Source organism: Ochotona curzoniae, unplaced genomic scaffold (assembly GCF_017591425.1).
Source record: "Ochotona curzoniae isolate NIBS_2020 unplaced genomic scaffold, NIBS_Ocur_1.0 scaffold_4701, whole genome shotgun sequence".
NCBI classification, from domain to species: Eukaryota; Metazoa; Chordata; class Mammalia; order Lagomorpha; family Ochotonidae; genus Ochotona; species Ochotona curzoniae.
This window is the reverse complement of record NW_024467122.1, coordinates 77,881,297-77,902,557: the sequence shown is the minus strand read 5'-3', so window position 1 is coordinate 77,902,557 and position 21,261 is coordinate 77,881,297. Positions and strand designations below refer to the sequence as shown.

Genomic DNA, 21,261 nt, shown 5'->3' with positions numbered 1-21,261 from the left:
GTAGCAGGAGTTGAAAGTTTGAAGGCTGAGGAAGAAAACATGAAATATACATCTTAAAGAAAAGGACAGATAGTTGAGGGAAAACACAACTGCTTACTGTCGGATGGAGTGTGTTTGCCCCACACTGAGAGTACAGGATGCCCGTCCAGGTGTCATGGCAGGTGAGAGAATGGAAGTCTAGCACATGTGGGACCATGTTACTACTTCCCACTCTACTCCCTCCTGCCCACGTTCCCACCTAACCTCCTCCTTATTTTTTGATTATTACAGTGGTGTGTTTTCATTTCACTTTGCAGTAACAGGCTTAACACTTTGCTAGGTAAAGATGCCAGCACACAGCAAACAGTCCTCAGGAGTGTAGACAGTATGAGCTATAAAGAGTAATTCAGTCTCGGAAGATCAATGTTGCTTATCTAGACAGTTTTTGTATTCTGTGCATTAGTCATCAATTTTTAAAAATTCTCTTCATAGAAGACCTTTTAAAAAGATTTGAGGGCCCGGCGCAGTGGCGCAGTGGTTAAGGTCCTCGCCTTGCACGCCCGGGATCCCATATGGGCGCCGGTTCTAATCCCGGCAGCCCCACTTCCCATCCAGCTCCCTGCCTGTGGCCCGGGAAAGCAGTCAAGGACGGCCCAAAGCTTTGGGACCCTGCACCTGCGTGGGAGACCCGGAAGAGGCTCCTGGCTTCAGATCGGCGTAGCATCGGCCATTGCGCTCATTTGGGGAGTGAATCATCGGACGGAAGATCTTCCTCTCTGTCTCTCCTCTCTGTATATCTGCCTTTCCAATAAAAAAAATAATAAAAATAAATCTTTAAAAAAATATATTTGAAAGAATGACAGAGAGAGAAGAGGCAAGAGAGAGCCTGTTCCTCCATCCACTGGTTCACTACCCAGCTAGGGCTGGACCAGGCCAAAACTAGGAGCCAGGAACCCCGTCCAGGTCATCCCTGTCCCACACAGGGACCCAGGCACATGGACCATCATCTGTTGTCTTCACAGACCATTAGCAAGGCGCTGGATCTGAAACAGAGCAACCAAGAGGCGAACTGACCCTCCAGTGCAGGATGCCAGTCTTTGGAACATGGTTTTAACCAATGCACCATAACACTGGCCCCTAACTTTTTCTTACCTTCAAATGGATTCATTTTAATGTTCTATTTTTAATTTCTAAAGCCAGTTGCTTTATTCATTTTTCTTTCATTATTTTCCTCCCTTTTAGGAATTTGAGTTTCCCTATGCAAAATTCTTAATTCTACTGTAGTGTTTATGAAAAAGGAAAATTGAGACTAGTTGAATTTAGCTAAGTTTGCTTGAGCAAGCAAGGGATTCCAGCAGCAGGCAGGGTTCCAGATGCAGGATGGTTCAGAGTCCCCCATTCCCACTTGTACAGACTCTAGCAGAGGGAAGGAAGTGACACACAGACGCCACCTTATTAGCTGCAGGCAATGTCTGTCTTCTGCAGACAGGATCCCGCTGCTTGGCCACCTACGGCTGAAGTGTGACTGCCATGGTTTGCTGAGACTTGCTTGTTGGCTTATAAGGGTATACCCTTAGCCTAACTGAACATTTGTCTATACATCGAAGGAGGCTAGAGTTCACCACATCTGACTGAACTTTATTAATCAAATATGAAGCTAGTGTGGGCCAAATGTATTCCAGTTCCATCAGTCTTTAACTTTGTGCTGAGTGTTTATTTTTGCCTTAGAGTTGTGAGGGTGAGTTCCTTTGGATGCTTCTGCAAACCTTATCTTTTTTGCTTTTGTGCCCAGAGTTGTAACCTGCTGACAGAGAGAGTATGTGTGTGTGCCTGGGTTGAAGTCAAATCACTCTTTTATCTCTGTAAGACTCTCTGATTGGCCCATTAGGCATCCTTATCCTTAGACCCTCCTTATCCTAAATCTACCAGATCTGAACTGGGTGTTCGCCACTTGTTTAACTGATGTATTTGTGCCAGTTCCGTTGCCATTTATCGATTATAGTATTATGAAGTCCCTGTATATCTGTTAGTATAAGTTCTTAGTTTCCTTTCTTGATGATTATCTTTGCTACTCTTGTTTCTGTATCACTAGGGAAATCAGCTTGTTGGGTATTATAAAATTCTTCTGAGTTTTGATCAAAATTGAATGCTTACGTCAATTTGCAGAAAATTGACATTTTATCAATAGGGTTTTCCCATCCATACTTGGTATAGCCACAAATATATTCATCTCTTTTATACTTGCCAATAATGTTTATACTTATCTGTCTTTTAATCAGATATTTTCCCAAGTGTTATTTTGATCTTGTTGTAAATATTATCTTTTTCCCTTTTTCTGTCCATGTGCTTTTGGAGGGTGGAGATCAGATTGCTTTTTGTATACTAAGTTTGTATTCTTGCTTTAGTTACTATGAACACTAAGTTCCAGTTTATGGATTCTTCCTTAATACACACACACACACACAACTGTGACATCTACAGGTAACGATCATTTTTCCTTCTTTTCCAGTAATTCTCTGTGTTACTATTATTATTTTTTGATATGCAGCATTTTGGGGGACCTCTGATTCAGTGTTGAGTAGAAGGGGAGTAGCAGGTGTTCTGGCCATGCTTCTCACTTCAGAAGCAAATCTCCCCATGATTCACTCTTAGGGGTATTTGCTACAAATTCTTGTGGAGTCTTTATCTGATGAAAAGAATTCCTTCATTTACTTCACATTGCTATATGTGCAAAATTTTGTCAAATGGATTTTTTCTTATCTGTCACTAATACCATAGTGTTATAGGCCCAACTTGGTCAGTGTCCTTTTTCTCGGAGTTTATTAATAGTTTTTGCCATTTTTACTTTTATTGAAAAGGCAGATCAGATTTGCAGGAAGAAGGAGAGACAAAGAAAAAGATTTTCCATCTGCTGGTTCACTCCCTAAACAGCCTCAACAACCAAAGATGAACCCATATGAAGCCAGGAATTCTTCTGGGTTTCCACATCTTTCTTTCAGTCTCTTCTTTCCATAAATCTGACCTGCCTTTCCAATGAAAAGAAATGAACTTTTTTAAAAAAAGAATCACATTGTCTTTAAAAGTTTCAGCATTCTTCATTATCTGTTTCGTTGTATGTTTTATTTCAATAAATTTGTCTAATTTTTACTAGCATTGTAAAAACATTGTCATAGCATTTTCTTATTACGTATCCATTGACCGTGAACCGTCTTTTACATTCCTGATCTTGGCTGTTCGTGCCTACTCACTTCCTTGCTCACTCAATTAGGAGGGTTATCAATTTTATTATACTTCTCACAGAAACAACTGTTGGCTTTATAACTGTCTGTTATGTAACTTTATTTTTATGCCAATAAGGTTTTCTTTTATCTTTGTTATGTCCATCTTTCTACTTACTTTGAATTCAAATGTTCTTGTTTGTGATAGCTTTTCTTGAGTTGATCATTGATTTTTCATTGTTTCTTTATACACTATGCTTTTCAATCTTTAAATTTACCTTGAAGATGTCATATGTTTATTGTCACAAAATTTTGATATGTAAAATTTCCTTTCATCTTTCAGTGAAATTAATTCATAATTTTCTTGAAGGTATATTCTTTGATTTATGGATCCCTTAGAAGTGTAACACTTAAGCATATAAAAATTACCCGATAGTCTTTTATTATTTATTTGTATAGCTTGATTATGTTAATGTCAAATAATATACTTCATATTATTTCAGTCCTTTGAAATTGTATAACTTGATTTTTGGGGCAAAATACTGAAAATTTGGGAAGAATATGATATGTAGTCTTTTCTTTTTGGATGCAGTGATGTAAGTGGGGCATATATATTCATTGCGTTACTCAAATCACACTTTCCCTGATTGTGATTTGATCATTCTACTAGTGACCATGAGAAATGTGCAAAAACCAACATGTTAACCATGCATTTTCCACTGAATATTCTGAGGCCGCTCTGTTAGGTACAATCACATTTTGAAACATGCATCTTCCTAGTACGTCGACCCTTTTATCACTGTGAAACTATTTTCTTTCAGCAGTTTGAAGATCTCTCTCCATTGTCTTCTGGCTTCCACTTACTCTGTTGAGAAGTCACCTGTCAGTCTTGTTCTTGTTCCTTAGAAGGTAATGTGTCCTTTTCCTTCATCTGCTTCTAAGTGTGTCCTCTGTGTTTTTGATCTTCGCTGATGTGGCTGTGGTGGAATTATGACTCTTCAGCTCGAGGTCCCTAGTGCCAATGAATATGTGGCAGTTTTGGAAAGTTCTCATGTATTTCCTCTTGAGATATGGCTTCTCTGCCACTTTATTTGTTCTCTATTTCTGGGGCTACAATTGTGTGCTTATCTTTATACTAAGTGTATATTTTCCACTTTTTTCCTACCTGTTGTTTTACTAATTTTCTGCTTAAATCTGTGCAATCATGGATTAGCAGAATATAGCCATCAAATAGGTCATCTGATTTTATTTTAGTTTTAGTTTTACTGCAAGACAGCCACCTCCCTCCAATTTTCTATGTATTGTTTCAAGCCTCTTTTGCTTTAACATCAACAGAGTTGAGTAATTATAAAGGAGACCGTTAGCCTGGAGACCTAAAATCTTTACTATCCGACTCTTTCAGAACACAGTCATCAAACTCCATTCTAATTACTGTTTAATCCACTTACTGATATATTGATGTAAACTAGCATGTTGTAAATCTTTCATTTGTATTGTAACTTCTCTGTTTCTTATGAAATTCTGAATCCTATTTGATTTCTCAGAGCATTTTAATCATAGTACTTAATCCAGGGTTGCTAAAAAATCAGAATCCAAAGTCAAAGGTGTTATTAAGCATCTTCAACAGAACAATAGCATATGGAGCATGGCTGGGGTCACATGGGGAAAGAAGAAAGGTGTGCATAAATTTTTATGTTCCCATAATATCAGCATCTGTATTTCCTGCAGTTATGTTTATAGTTTGTGCTTTTTAAAAAACTTTTTTGGTACTTGTTACATTTTATTTTCCAGTATTCCTCATGATTTATTTTTTGAGAAGCAGATATACATAGATGGGGAGAGAGGCAAAAGACTGAGAACTCTCATCTGTGGGTTCACTTCCTAGGTGCCCACAATGGCCAGGGCTGAAGCCAGGATCCAGGGACACATTCCAGCTCTCCCATATGGATGAGGGAGACCCAGTTACTATAGCTACCACCCACCACTGCTTTCCAAGGTCTGCATTAGTAGGCAGCTGGAGCTAGTTATTCAGTCCTCCAGTGCAGGATGCAGCATCTAAACTGTGAGGCTAACAATCTTTCCCTGCCTAATTAGCCTCAAAGTCTGTGCTGTGTGATAGACATGAGAGAGGGTGGTGGTAACTGTAGACTGGGTTGTTTTTAGAAGCCAGTCAGCTTCATTCAATAAGGAATTGAAATCATTGAAATGTGAGTGTCATGCCCTTTTAAAGCGGGTCTGTTTCCAGCTCTCTTCTATTCCTGGTCTAGAGCCTTATTGGGACTCCAGCCAAGTGCCTGAGGTGTTCGCTGACAGCTCTCATCTTGGCAAGCCTTGAGCTCTAGCTTCTATCCTCCAGCCCCTTGGGCTGGGTGCCACGTCGACTCAGTATTTCAGACTGCAAGCACACCTGCAAGCTGGAAAATAGCAAGAGAGAAAGGATGGTACCAATGGCGTACCAAATGCCATTCTCTAGTTTCTGGGTCTCTTTTGTGTCTGATATCCTGGCTCTGTGGGTCCTCACCAGCCTGGTAGTGCACAGATGTCTTAAGGCACATCTCAAAAACATCTTGTGCAACATTTTTGCTTATTCTTGTTGGAAGGATTTATCAGGGACAAAAAAAAGCCATTATGTCATACTCAGAAGCCAAATTCTTTAGCAGTGTGTTCTAGTTCTGGAACCCAATGCTGTCTCCACTGTGTCACCATTAAAACTGCCCCTCCCTGCCTGCACGCACACACACACGCACACACACACACACACACACACACACACACACACACACACACACCACCTCCAGTGTCTGGAAGTTTTACATCATTTAATAAGTACATTCAAATATTATCTTTCAGTCAGTCCTTATTTAGATTCATGTGTAAGCCTTACTGATTTATTTCACTGATATTGCTCCTTGCATCTTTTTCTTCTGTATTTATATTGGTTTCTGTTCTGCAGATCTTTTAGTAGTTCTTTGTTTTTTGTCCCCATTGTCTCCTACTGGCAAAACCGAACAGATTTCTTAGTGTGATCGCTGACTGATAGTTTGATTATAAATTGATCATTGATAACCAAGTATCGATGAATTACTTGGTTATAGAATCCTAGATCCAAAATTCTTTATTAAAAATGTTCGTGGGGCCTGGCATGATGGCTAAACTCTTGCCTTGCAAATGCCAGGATCCCATATGGGTGCTGTCCCGTTTTCTAGCTGCTCCACTTCCCATCCAGCTCTCTGCTTATGGCCTGAGAGAGCAGTGGAGGACAATACAGGGACCCTGCACCTGTGTGGAAGACCTGGAGGAAACTCCTGCCTTGTGGCCAGTTGGGGAATGAAGCTGTGGATGGAAGATCTTTCTCTCTGCCTCTCTTTCCCTCAGTAAATCTGCCTTTCCAATTAAAATAAATAAATCCTTTAAAAAAGTTATTTCTACTATAGTTCTTTTGTTTTTACAATGAAAGGTTTTATTTCTTTATTTGTAACTCAAAAATAGAGAAAGGGATAAGTAGTGATCTAGCATCTGATGATTCACTGGCCGGGTGGCTGCAGCATCAGGTGTTGGGACAGGGTGAAGCCAGGAGATTCATCTGGGTCTCTCATTCGAGGGACAGAGGTCCAAACAATGTGTCTGTCTTATACTACTTTTGTATTTGGGGGGCATTAGCGGGGTGCAGGATGGTAATTGGAGCAATTGGAACACAAATCACCGCTCATACATCATGCTGTTGTCACAGGTAATGGCTTTGCCTTGTGTATCACAATATCAGCCCCAAGAGCCAAAATTTTTGATTTTCGTCACTTTGAAGGTATGTTTTTTTGGGCCCAGTGCAAGTGGCTAAAGTCCTCACCTTGCATGCACTGGGATTACATATGGGCACTGTGCATGTCCCAGTTGCTCCATTTCCCATCCAGCTCCCTGCTTGTGGCCTGGGAAAACCAGTCAAGGTTAGATCAAAGGAGACCTGGAAGAAATTCTGGCTTCAGACTGGCTCAGTCTTTGCAACAATTTGGGGAGTGAACCAGTGGATGGAAGATCTTTCTTTCTGTCTCCTTTTCTCTGTAAAATCTGCCTTTCCAGGGCCCGGCGCGGTGGCGCAAGTGGTTAAGGTCCTCGCCTTGCACGCCCGGGATCACATATGGGCGCCAGTTCTATCCTGGCAGCCCCGCTTCCCTTCCAGCTCCCTGCCTGTGGCCCGGGAAAGCAGTCAGGGACGGCCCAAAGCTTTGGGAACCTGCACCCGCGTGGGAGACCCAGAAGAGGCTCCTGGCTTCAGATCGGCATAGCATCGGCCGTTGCGCTCACTTGGGGAGTGAATCATCGGACGGAAGATCTTCCTCTCTGTCTCTCCTCTCAGTATATCCGCCTTTCCAATAAAAAAATAATAAAAATAAATCTTTAAAAAAAATCTGCCTTTCCAATAAAATATATAAATCTTTTAAAAAATTATATGTGAAGGCATGCTTTTCTTTCTTGCATCTAATGTCAGTTTGATTTTTTACTCTTTTATAGGAATGATTTTAGAATTTTTGCTTATTTAAATATCTGCTCAGAATTTTTTATTTTTACTTATTTATTTGAAAGAGAAGGAGACAGATCTTCCATCCCATAGTTCACTGTCCAAATGCTCACCACAGGGAGGGACTGGGCCCATCCAAAGTCAGGAGTCAGGAACTTCATTTGGGTCTCCTACATGTGGAGAAGCACAAGCACTTGGGCCAGCACCTGCTGTCGCCCAGGGCGTTGGTGGGAGCTAGATTAGAAGAAGAGGAACTGGATATGGGTGTTCCACACGTTCCCTTACTTCTCCACACCAGCAAGCCTGCCACTTTCAGAGCATTTGAAAACTGAGCATGTTTGTTTGGTTAAGGCCCAGGGAGTTCTCAAACATTCTGTAAAGAAAGATTGTTGCTTACCCTTTTCTTCTGTTTTATTTTAGAAATGGAGTAGACTTATTTAATATTTTTTTAAAACTTCCCTTAATGTTTATCATTTTGAAAACTATTTCTGACACTAAACCTAGCACAATTTCTCTCACATTGAAATATTTTTAAAATAATATTTTTTTTGTGATAGTTCTCTCATCACTTTTTAAAAATGTCTTGATTATGGCATTTTTCAGAGTTTTCTCTTAGAAGCCTTTCAGAAATGTTTTCGTTGACAAATCAAAACTGTATCTATTCATCATGTACAAAAAGTTGTGAAAGGTATATACATTGTGGAATGACTAAATTAGTCAGCTGTTTCAGCTGTGCCAAGCCAAAATCAGGAGCCAGGAACTCCATCCAGTCTCCCACAAGAGTGGCAGGAGTTCAAGCGCTTGGACCATCCTCTACTGCTCTCACAGGTGCATTAGCAGGGAATTGGATCAGAAGTGGAACAGCCGGGACTTGAACCAGGACTCATATAGGATGCCAACACCACAGGAACCAGCTCCCTCTTAGCCATTTCATATGTACGCTTTTGAGCTCCATAGGTATTGGCATTTTCTAAAATATGCAGCAGGACTAAAATTTTGTTTTCTCTCTCTCTCTCTTTTTTTTTCTCTGTGCTGCATCTTGGGAGTATCTTCTTAGTTCGTACATCGTTGAATCAGTAGGGAAGCAAAGGAAGATACAAAACCATGAGAATAAGTTGACCTCTGTCCCTAGTCTTCACTGTAGGCAAGATGTTCATACATCAATACCATGTGTTTGTGCACCCTTGGGTTGAGTTTCTATGAGCAAATTTAGATAAAGTATCAGTTCTTGTCAGAGAAATTAAAACCAAATGTTTCAGGAAGGGAAAAAATGTTAATCCAATGAACAAACAAAAAAAAGCCCACCTACATTTTGCTGAACCATCAGCATGTGTAGAATTATCTGGAGAACTTACTGCTAAGAATTTGACTGAAAATCATGTGAGTCTCCATTGATGACAACGCTAAATGAAATACCCTCCTTCCTGTGTTAACACTTGTGATAGCCACGCACCCTGATTGTGATTGGTCCAGGGTTACACTGTAGTTGACTGTGATTGGTCCGGGGTTGCATCCTGGTTGATTTTGATGGTCCAGAGTTGCACTGTAGTTAATTGTCATTGGTCTGTAGCTGTACCATAGTTGATTGTGACTGGTTTGGGATTGTACTGAGTTGATTGTGATTGGTCTGGGGTTGCCCGCATAGGTGTTCCAAAGGTGTGGAAAGCCCCAACTCATTGTCTCCAATTGTATAACCCAGGCTCTCTCTGTTCAGACCAGGTACACTGTGGCCAAAGACAGCGTGGTCCAGTTCTTCTTTTACCAGCCCATCAGTCACCAGTGGCGACAAACTGACTTCTTTCCCTGCACTGTGACATGTGGAGGAGGTGAGGCACACACCTTGTTGGTGGATGTGTAGTGCTCAGCATCAGACAGTAGACAGGTGCATTTCAAAGCTACCTTGGAAAACAATTTGGCCATTAGAGAGCTCTACTCACACATCCTTCACTGAGCACCCTGGAATCCAGTGGGCTTATTGTGTATGTCTTTGTCATTATTCTAGAAGATTAGGTGAAAAACTGGATTATGTTTCTTTTTATTTTTAGTTGAAAAGCTGGAGTCATGTTTCATGTGTTACTGCATTCTCTTGTCTTGCTTGTCCTCAAAGTATGCACTGTTTTCTTTGAAAACCCTGAGAAGCAGAAACACAGAGGGATCTGCCCAACCTGATCAAGTCCATGGACATGTTGGTTCCTTTTTTATTTCTAAAGATTTGTTTATTTATATGAAAAATGGCTACAGAACGTGAGAGAGAAAGACAGAGAGGAGAAGGATGGTTCATCTGTAGGTTTGCTCCCCAACCAGCTACAACAACCAGAGTTGGACCAGATTAAAGCCAGGAACCTGGCACTCCATTCAGATTTCCTATGTGGGTAGCAAGGGCCTCAGGGCTTGGCCTATCCTCTGAGGTTTCTCCAGACACATTAGCAGGGAACAGGATTGAAAGTGGAACAGCCAGGACCCAAACCGGTCCAGTATTGTCGGATGCAGCTTAACTCACTGTATCACAAGCCCTGAGGCGGGTGCTTCTATGAGCAGCACTGGCAGTCCTGGCCTTAGTAGGAGCTTGTGTCTCTGCAAATGGAAGAGAAACAATCTGGTGGTGGGTGGGCGGTGTGAATGTGAGCTTGGAAGGAAACTACAAAGTCATCCTTCCCAGTGTTCCAGTTAGCTCTTGCTAGGACCTGGTGTCCGATGATAGATGACGTGATTCTGCCTCCAGCAGAATCAAGAATCAGTGGTTTTCAAAGTGGGTTCCCTGTGCCAGCAACAGCAGCAGCATCTCTGGAGGCTGATTAAAGGGAATTGTTAGGGTACACGTTCTCAGGCTCCAGCTCAGACCTGCTGAATCAGAGATTCGGGTGTGTGGTTAGACTCAACACTCTGCTTCTGGAGACTCTCCATGCTGCTCAGCTTTGAGAACCCCTAGCACAAGAAAGCCACAGCTTCTTAGTTGGGGTTGAACATTGAGAAAGCTTTTCTGTGGCCGAAACACCCTTTAGAGCTTGAATCACTGACTCCCCAGCAGGCGGCAAGGGAAATCTCTAAAGGCAATTGTCACCTGTTAAAACTGAAGGAGGTAAAAGATGGCCAATCAGGGCTTCACAGACTTTGGGGCCAACCCTGTTCACAGCCTGGCAGTGAGCCTGGAGACAGGTGACGCTACCACTCCAGATGCCCAAATCCCATATCTAAGTAGTTTAGGTCAGGTCCCAGTTCCACTTCCAACTAGCTTCCTGTTAATGCGCCCTGGAGACAACAGGTGATGCCTCAAATACTTGGGTCTTTTGCCAGGCACATGGAAAACCGGAAGGAGTTTCTGGCTTCTGGATTCTCTCTGGCCTAGCCATTACTGTTGACGGCATTGAGTAGTAAATTAGCAGATGGAGAATCTCTCTCTCTCTGTGTTTCTCAACACTCTGCCTTCCAATAATTAAGTCCTAAAACAAACCATAGGCAGCATGATCTGTTGGATTAGCTAGTAAAATGTAAATTTGCATATCTAACAAGGCCACTCTGAGACCTGCTGAGCCTCCACTTCTCTCTTGTAGTGAGGACTGGTTTAGATCGAGCATGCTTTGCAGGTGATGTGAATCTGTGAGGGGTGGATAAAATGCAATGATGTATGTCCAGGGTCTTAGCATGGTGCCTGGCACTTGGTGCACATTGAGGACATAGTTACTGGGTCAGAAACTAAGCCTGCATTGTGTTGAAGTGCCTCTGTGTCATGTTTAGGCCCTTGACTGAGCCTTTGCCAGCATTCACAGTTACACTGGTGACGGGTGATATGCTATGCATTTGGTTCGGTGACCATAGGTGGATGCTCTCAGAGTCAGTGGCACACAACCACAGATACTAGGAATATTCTATAACCAGAAGCAGGATCCCACCCCAGTAGAGCCACATAGGCCATGAGAAAGACAAGAGTTATGGGACAGGTGTTTGGCACAATGAGGAAGACGCCCGTTAGGATGCCTATGTCCTTTACTGAAGGACCTGGTTATGATCTCAGTCTGCGCCAATACCAGCTCCCCAATAATGTGCATCGTGGGAGATAGTGATGATGATGATTCAAGTACTTGGGTCCCTTGCCACCAATGTGGGAGACTTGGACTGAACACCTTGCTCCTGGCCCCAGCCTGGCTCAGCTTGGGTTGTGGTGAGCATTTGGGGGCATGAAACCGGCAGATGGAAAATCTGTCTATCTGGCTTCAACTTACTAATTCTTACAAAGGCAGACATTTCTCATAGGCCTCCGAAATGAAAGCAAATGGATGGCAGGAACTTTTTGACTCTTCCCGTATGAGAAAATGAACATGTCCTGACCTTTTACTCCTTAGCCTCACACACATTGTTCAGAGACATTCCCATTTAGACACACTCTGGAAGGGCTGTTTTACTGTGGGATTCGGCCCTACTGGTTAACTTTCTGGGAGCAGAGGGCTGCCTCTCATTCCCCATGGAATGATAGAAGACATCAGTATGTGTGGGAGCACCTGTTAGTGAGGCCCCCCGAGATCAGACCAGGGCAGGAAGAGTCAAGGGGTCACTGATAGCTTTGGAGGAGCTTGCCTTTTTTTGTACATCGACAGGATTTCAGTACATTCACTCACCGTGTAGGAAGACATTCTGCCTTATTTCTTTTGCTTTTGGTTATCTCTAAACTGTGGTAAAAATTAGAGAAAAATCCCCCAAATCAGGAACACCTGTATGCTCCTTGTCTTTTGGAAGTATGTTTCCATTTACAACAAAGATTTGCCGTAACTCAAGATCTGTCTATATGTGTTGGGGCGAGAGATTAAGATGCACACATTAAAACCCACGGGGAAAGCGTTACCCAATTTTAATTATAGCAGTAATTAAATCTATAAGATTTGCATGAATGGCCTTTTGGATATGGGGGTAATCAAGATAGTTCATGTGTTGGTCTCCATGGCACTGTGAGCTCTTAGAGGGACTTGGCTGGCCTTTTCTGTGCCAACATATGGGAGGTACTGAAGTTGCTCTGGAGACAGTACCCAGACTGCTCTCACCATCTGTTTTTGCAGACTTTTTGGCAATTACTGGCACTGGAGTACCATTTTAATGACTCCATTTGGGTTTTCATCCTTGTGGTTCTGGCCTTGCTTTTTCATAACTCATGCCAGTCAGTCCTTCAACACTCAGCTTACATCTAAGCCATGCCTTGTAGAAAGTTGACTGGTGATTTACAAAGTCAGGTCTTCTCGGGAATTAGGACATTACATGTATTTTTAGGCCTTCAGACAAAATTAGCAGGGGCTGAGAGCTTAGTTTTGGGCATGATTTTTTTTTTCCTGAAGAGTTCATTATAGTTTTGAAGAAATTACCTTTCTTTAAAAGAAATGGGTTACATTATGACATGACACGTAGTACCAGGAAGCCTGTAGTCAGAACTGTTAGCAAATAGAAGTGTCAGTTTGGGACCTGGTTTTTGTTTTGTCCTTTTTTTTTTTTTTTAGTGCACAAAACCCATTTCTGAGTAAAGTTCTGTTTCCTTAGAAACTGTACAAATTGGATTGAGTAGATTCAAGCTCCAGTCTTTATTCCTACCGCTCAGAAGACTCCTGGGGTGGACGGGTGGGTCATGGTGCCATTCTCAAACCAGGCCATACATCTTGTCATCTTAGAAGAGTCAAGAATCTTTGCCTGTAAGATTTGCTTTAATGTTTATTTAAAAAGCAGAGTATCAGAGATGGAGGTGGTGAGATAGAAAGCTCTTCCACCTGCCCATTCACTACCCAATAGACAGGGCTAAGCTAAGCCAGGCCAAAGCCAGGAGTCAGGAGCCAGGAGCCAGCAGCCAGGAGCCAAGAGCCAGAAGCCAGGAATTGCACTTTGGTCTCCCAGGTACTTGGGCCGTCACTCACTGCTTTCCCAGGCTCATTAGCATGCAGCTGGCTCATAAGGGGAACTTCCATCAGCACTTCTAGGGGATGCTGGCATCTCATGGAGCAACTCAACTTTCTGCATCACAATGTCTGACCTCCCCGCCCCTGACCAAGAATTGGTCTTTTTTTTTTTTTTAAGATTTACTTATTATTTTTATTGAAAAGGTAAGTTTTGCAGAGAGAAAGAGAGAAAGATCTTCCATCCACTGGTTCACTCCCTAAATGACCACAACAGCCAGAGTTGAGCTTATCTGAAGTGCGGAGCCAGGAGCCTCCTCTGGGTCTCCCACACAGGTGCAGGGTGCTGAGGTTTTGGGCCATCTTCAACTGTTTTCCTAGGCCACAAGCAGGGAGCTGGATGGGAAGTGGAACAGCCAGGACACAAGTGAGTGCACAAACGGGATGCTGGCAGTTGCAAGCGGAGGATTAACCAATTGAGCCATTGTGCTTGCTCTGAGGATTTTTTTTTTAAAGTATTGATTTCTTGGACTCCAGCTTCAGCGCTTCTGATTTAATTGGACCACAAGGACCCCAAGTATTGATCCAAATGAGGGTTCCCATGTGGTTCTGTTATATAGATTCAGAACCACTGTGTGAAGTTACTTCAGAAGAGAAAAAAGTATGTGCAGCGAGTGAGAAAGTTGCTAAGTAAACATAAAACAATGGCAAAATTCATACCGTTCTCTTCTCTCCCCCCAGGGTATCAGCTCAGTTCTGCAGAGTGCGTGGATATCCGCTTGAAGAGGGTGGTGCCTGACCACTACTGCCACTACTACCCTGAAAATGTTAAACCTAAACCCAAACTGAAGGAATGCAGCATGGACCCTTGCCCATCCAGGTTTGTGTCATCACCCAGTCCCCTGATCCTTTAAGAAAAAGCCAGATCTGCTACCCGCTAATCAACAACACTGCAAAGCAAGGAAAAATCAATGTATAGCAACTCATTCTCATTTCCTGGTTTGGACACAGGCTAGTGGCAGGTGCCTACATTCACACGTACAACCACAGCTGATAAGGATGAGGATTCAATAGCTATTTGAATGAGTTGGCCCAGTGCTCTCTCTCACTCTCCCTCTCTCACTGTGTCCTTTGAGTGCATAAGCTTTTCATAATGAACCTTCTTAAGCATCTCATCCTCCCACCATGCCATTTAGTTCATTGGGCAGTAACGAATATCTTTCACTCACATGTTAGCTTTAAAACTAGGTCATCTGCAACCATGTTTTGACTTCTGGAAGTGTTCACATTAAATTTCATATAAATAATGCAGTGTGCAAGGAAGTAGAACATTTTAATGCCAAAGCAGAAAAGCTATGCATAAAATATCCTGCTGCATAATTTAGTACCCGCTGTCTTGGATCGCCTGGGGAAGTTTCCTGGCCTTACTATCATATCTTAAAATAACACCACTGTATGAAGTCCCAGAATCCCCCAGTTATCTGCCAGCTGGCCAAAGCCAAAGCACACGGTGGAATAGGAAGCAATCTCCATGGGCTTCACTTCCTGTCACTGTGCTGCCCGTTCCCACTAATCCTGGTCAAACGTTATCATGAGCAGAGACCTTTCAAAGGACAGATTCTGTAAAGTGGTTTCATGAAGATCCAACTGACAATGACTGTGTTAATATCATGAAGGTGTTTGACCTGAATCATGATGCCAAAACGGAATGAAAGCATTTATCCAAATTAAGAGAATGCTTTCTCATTAGTTAATGTATCCAGACTTCAAATTTTCTGTATTTCTATACTCAACTGGGGATAGTTTGTGTCAGGGATGTTTCTAAAGATTACAGAGATGATGGTTGAATTTTTGGAAATGCTTCGTTATGTGTCACAGTTTTGAACCTGAGAAGACTCTGTCTCTTGGGATGCCAACACCATGTCAAGCAATTGATCAGTGTGTTCACTGACTTGGAAATGATCTTCTCACCATGGTTTCATTTGCAGTGATGGATTTAAAGAGATCATGCCCTACGACCACTTCCAGCCTCTCCCTCGGTGAGTTACTGGTTTCTTTGTCTCCTGGTCATTGAGGAAAAGCATACAGTCTACAGTCATATTCTGCAATGTAGGATGAATGAGTAGCAGATTCTTTACAAAGCCAACAACTTGTCCTCGGTGGTAAGAAAGCTCCATGTAAGAGCTGAACAGACGATTCTCTTGTGGTCATGCTTCTCATCAGACGTTTCTTAAATAGTTGAGCATTATAAAGGAAGCTAAGCACTGAAATTGATCCAGAATCTGATTACCCCTTTACACCTAGACGATTAGCACAACTCTTTTTGACTTTCAGATTGTGTGAACCTTTGCTTGAAGACAGTTCAAAGATGTTTTCATTCTGTGTCTTCCTCGTTAATTCTCACAGCCAACTCAGGGAGGGCAGCTAGTGCAGGTGTGTTATTGCCATTTGACAGAAGCCTCAGGTTCCAAAAAGTTAAGTATCTGGGGACTACAGCTTTTGTGTGACAGTTAAACGTTTTTAGAACTCCATGTGTCATATGTTCTTTCATCTTCAATTATAGCTGGCTCCTTAAGACCCATGCTTTTTGCAGCCAGCTTCGCAAACTTGAGACAACAAGGCATAATAGCACAAATAAATAATGTGTTTTTCTCTGTTTGCTTTGGAGCTGGGAACATAACCCTTGGACTGCGTGTTCCGTGTCCTGTGGTGGAGGGATCCAGAGGCGGAGCTTCGTGTGTGTGGAAGAATCCATGCATGGAGAGATACTGCAAGTGGAAGAGTGGAAATGCATGTATGCACCCAAGCCCAAGGTCATGCAAACCTGCAATCTATTCGATTGCCCCAAGTGGATTGCCATGGACTGGTCTCAGGTAAGAGTTGATGATAATGTCACATGTAATGAGGTCTTGGATTGTAAGAGAGTTTTAAGAATAACGAAGGACTGTGACACATCTGGAAGGAACATATGCGGGGCAGAGTCAGTCAGGAAGCTTTCATTGCCTTGTGCTCAACTCCTCTTTGAGTATTCAGCTTGAAATGACTACAAAGTGGAAAAAGCCCCAATTCATCTAGCTTGAAGAGAGAAGCCATTATCTTGAGACTGGAAGATGAAGATGAAAATGGTGATGTTAAATTGGAAGCATATCCTTCATCTAGGAGTCATCAAGAAACTTCCCAGAGTTGTGAAAGAAGATAATCAATTCTCAGGAAATGAAGAAAACTAACGTGAGGTTGGGAAAGAGCAGAGGCAGGCAATCCTGGAAATCATTGAGGGAGCAAGTTGTGGGAAATAAGAAAAATAGACATTCCAGAAGCAGAACAAGGCTTTATGTCAAAACAGCGTACATTCTGCTTTTTAAAAAGACGACAGAAGAAGTTATGAAAACACAGGCCTTGGCATCTCATATTTTCAGCTTAACCTTCCAATTTGCTAGACAATAAGGCATAGCCAACTCAAGTCTTTCTAGCTCCTTGAAGTGAACTCTGAAGAATTACCTCAAAACAGACAAGCACTGAAGTGAGAAACAGCCTCAGCTGTTCACTCGAGGGGTGGACTCTGAGTCAGCAAGTGCAGGGAAACTGAGCTTTATTATGAGCTTTATTAGAGGTCTTTTTGTAGGATCAGAGATGTGGAGCATCAGCTCCCCTGGGGTGCGTGAGAGCAACTTACTTATTTTCTCGCCTGCAGATCCCCCCCCCCCCGCCCCCGCCAGGTCCTCACTGGCTAAGCATAATGGCATTACAGACTTCCCAACATTTGCTTCCACTCCCCCAACACCCTGTTTTCGGGAGAACTTTCAGCTGCATGTAATCTAGCTGCCAGTCCAGCTTACTTGGCTACTCACAGCTAAACATCTTATTTTGAAAAGGAACCAAATGTTGACTTCTCACAATTCATATGGGTAGCCATCTATGTATTCAGCGTTGCGTTTCAGATAAGAGACTAGGAAGTAAACGCTACTGGCTCCTAGGATTCCAGAAGCTTAGAATCCAGGAGCACGGATGTGGGAGCGCAGACTTGTGGTAATACAGCCAAGTGGAATCCAGGATCAGTGCTTCAGGGAATCAAGGTAGAAGGATGGGCTGCATCTGGAGGTGTCAGGAAAGAGTTCGGAAAATCACTTTGCTGGGAGAATACGGACGTTTGCCCGGTGAAGCCCCACCTTGGTCTTTGCTATCACCAGATGAAAGGCCATAGCCTGGAAAGCTATCTTCAGACTTGTTAGGGCAGAACTTATCAACTCCTTTTTGTTCACACACCCCCAAAAGAAGTCTGGAAAAATCACGTGCCTTTTACATTTATTTGAGTTGACATCTACATTTTGTATCATAAGTTTCAATAATGGCAAAGAATATAATTTCCAATATGCTGTGAATGCTGACATTTTAAAATTGCTACAGCATTTTTTTTTAATGTGCCCAGTGGAGTCTAAATGTCAGGATGATTTTTATCAGGCCCAACTTTCATTTTTAAAAAAAGTACACAGACAAGTGCCTCTCCAACAATCTGTACACTTGGAGATTTTTTCTCTTGAACTCACATTTTCAGTCTACTCTCCTTACAGAATTTTAATGTGATGGAATGGATTTTTATGCTTTAAAGTTTTTTTTATTGATTATATTCTTCTACATCTTTTCAAGAAAATATGTATAGTAATTAAAATTTATTTTAGTTACCTATGGACAGAAAACTTAATGGAGATATTTAAAGTTAATACACAACCCAAACAACGTAAGTACATTTCAAATCCTGCTGGATAATTATATACTATGAAAGGCGCATTTATTTTGAAAATCAGTCTAGTAGATGGATGATGCTTAAAAAATGATCTCTATACGTATTGCCAGGATGAAACGTAAGTTCAACAACAATTGTGTCATTCATTGTTTCTTGTCTTATTTTGCATGTACATGGTGGGAAAGTTTAATGACATAAATAAATACATTAGCATGGAAGAATTTCATTTCAGCAAGATCATTTAGTTCCTTGAACTCCTGAGCTGTCAACCAAAAAAAAAAAAATCATCAAAAATGATCTGTTGGCTGAACATTGGATGAAGCGCTCATTCAGATTTAGAAATAGGAGCTATCTCAGATAACTTGATTTGTTGCCTGCTCATCAAGGACTTTCACTTTTCGAGCTCCTGATCAACACTATTTCTGTAACCTGCAGAGGTTGTTTTTAGCGCTGTTAGGTCTTATCTATAGCTGTTGGGGCTTTAGAGTTTCTACACCATCCCTAAAGTTTATCAGGCCTTGATCTTCGCTTACATAAAAACAAAGAATTATTAACCCACACTATATTTGGCTTCTGATATTTTTCACTTAAAATACAATCAAATACATTCACAGACATTGAGCTTTTGTATTAGGGAATACATATGCAGCTCTGAAGAGGAGTCAATATGCAAATACGGACCAAGTCATTTTGAGATAAATGTCCAGTGTCCTACAGAAACTACTTAGATGGAGATCAGAATCTCTAGGGTTGAGTAGTTCCACTGTCAGGGGACTTCAAAAGTCTGAGAAAAGCTGGAATTCAAAGATTAAAAAATATTAAGACAAAACATAAACTTTATTTCTTAAAATGAGCTCCATTAAGTTTCAGACACTTTTTCAAGCCGTGGTAACTGTTCTCTATTTAGTCCGTATCTGAAAAACCGAGGATCCTAGAAATGTCAAGTCAGTTCAGTCTTTTTACATTATTAGCCAAAGAAGGATCTTTTTTAAAGATTAGGACCAAAAGCAAATGAGAGGGAACCAAATTAGGACCGTAAGGTGGATGCTGAGCAAACACTCACAAGGTTCCCCTTGTGTGGTGAGAACAGGAGCCAGGAGCATTGCTGTGATGGAGAGGGTCTCTCTGGTGTCGTTCTCCTGGTCGTTTTCCTCCAATGGCTGTGTCTCACAGAATGAGCTAACACTCTTTGGCCTTCAGAGAGTCCACCAGCCGAAGGCATCAGGTGTCTCCCAGATCTTCACTGTTAACACATCTGCTGTTGCTTTGATCAGGCCACTCCCGGCCCTCGGTAGCCATTGCTTTGGGTCTACTTTGCCTTCAGGATCACACTGGTCACGCCCGGGTTTTATCTCCCATCACAGTTCTTGGATGAAGCCCTTCCCAATCTTGAACTCCCCTTTTGTGAAATTTCCAGAGAAAGTTCTACGCTTCAATGGTTTTACCATTTTTTCCATCGAAGAGTCTTTGTCAATTGGATACTCATTCTTGTTTGAATTTTAGCAGAGCCTGTGTTGCTCTCGTAAGGGCAGATTCCAACTAATGTCTCGTTCTGTTTAGTGACTCAAACTAGATCCTGCTTGACAGGTTGTAGCAAGTTAATGTGAATCTCTTTTGATGCCAAAATTGTTGAAATCCATGCATTTTTTTTGTTTTAATTTTATTTTCACAATTCAGATTTTCTACCATTTTTTTTCCTAAGATCACATGTACATTATTTTCTCTCTTTGGACAGACTTTTTTCTCTATTTCTTAGCCACTATAAAATTAGTCTCTTGGGCCTAGCACAAAGGCTAAGTGGCTAAATTGTCACCTTGAACGCTTCGGGGTCCCATATGGGTGCTTGTTGTGTCCCAGCTGCTCCACTTCCCATCCAGCTCCCTACTTATGGCCTGGGAAAGCAGGAGAGGATGGCCCAAAGCCTTGGGAATCTGTTCCTGGCTTTGAATTGGCTCAGTTCCAATCATTGCAGCCACTTGGGCAGTAAACCAGCAGTCAGAAGATCGATCTCTTTCTCTTTCTCTCTCTCTCTCTCTCTCTCTCTCTCTGTATATCTGATCTGCCTTTCCAAAATAAATAATAAATAAAAGCTTTAACAAATAGCCTTTCAATATCATGTACATTTCAAATTGATGAACTTGTGCATAAGTGAGTTGATTTCTTAGAAAGAAAACCTGTTACCAAAATTCACTTAACTCTTCTTGTTTCAGTATTTGTTCAGCGAGCTCCAGGTGGCCTGGTGAGGTCAGAGAGGTCTCTCAGGGTGTTCTTCCAGAAAGAGATGTGTACATGCTGGCTGGGTGGTTGGGGGGAGGGACAAAAAAACCATCCTGTGACTATGCAACTTAATGCCAGAGCCTCAGCAGGGCTGAATGCAAAGCTGTTATGGTTGGCAGCATATGGTACAGCTCATTAAACCACAGTCTGCAACAGACATCCCATGGATGTGCCAGTGCCAGTTCCAATCCCAGCTGCTCTCCTTTCCATCCAGCTCCTGCCAATGCACCTGGAAAGGCAGTAGCAGATGGTCCAAGTGCTTAGGTTCCTCCCACTGTCATGGGAGACCTGGATGGAATTCCATACTCCTGACTTTGGCCTGGTCCAGCCCTGCCTATTGTGACCCTGTGGAGTAAACTAGATGAAGATTCCTCTCTTTGTGTGTGTGTGTCTCTCTCTCTCTCTCTTCCTCTCTCTCTCTCTCTCTCTCCCTCTCTCAAATAAATGAACCTTTTGAAAAAAAGACAGTTAGTGACTGGAAAGACTCTTCCTGCTCTCTGGAACAGTAGCATAGCTCTGGCTTGGTGGGTGGGAGCCCTTGGCTGGCTGCTGTGTTAAATTCAGGCAAAGCCACTGGCCAACCAGCGATGAGAGAAGGGTCAGTGGACTCTCAACCTGGGCAGGGTCAGCAGGCAATAGGGTTCCAGGGGGTCCCAACTAAGATAT

General features: G+C 42.2%; 1 protein-coding gene across 1 annotated transcript in view; it reads left to right on the top strand.

Annotated features, from left to right (window-relative positions):
* ADAMTSL3 (ADAMTS like 3) overlaps positions 1-21,261 on the top strand; it is a 274,961-nt gene that overhangs the window by 141,119 nt on the left and 112,581 nt on the right. The window contains exons 11-14 of the mRNA XM_040968470.1: positions 9,425-9,536; positions 14,319-14,457; positions 15,566-15,616; positions 16,246-16,450. Of these exons, the coding sequence (XP_040824404.1) occupies positions 9,425-9,536; positions 14,319-14,457; positions 15,566-15,616; positions 16,246-16,450 (507 nt within the window). The remainder of the gene's footprint in view (positions 1-9,424; positions 9,537-14,318; positions 14,458-15,565; positions 15,617-16,245; positions 16,451-21,261) is intronic.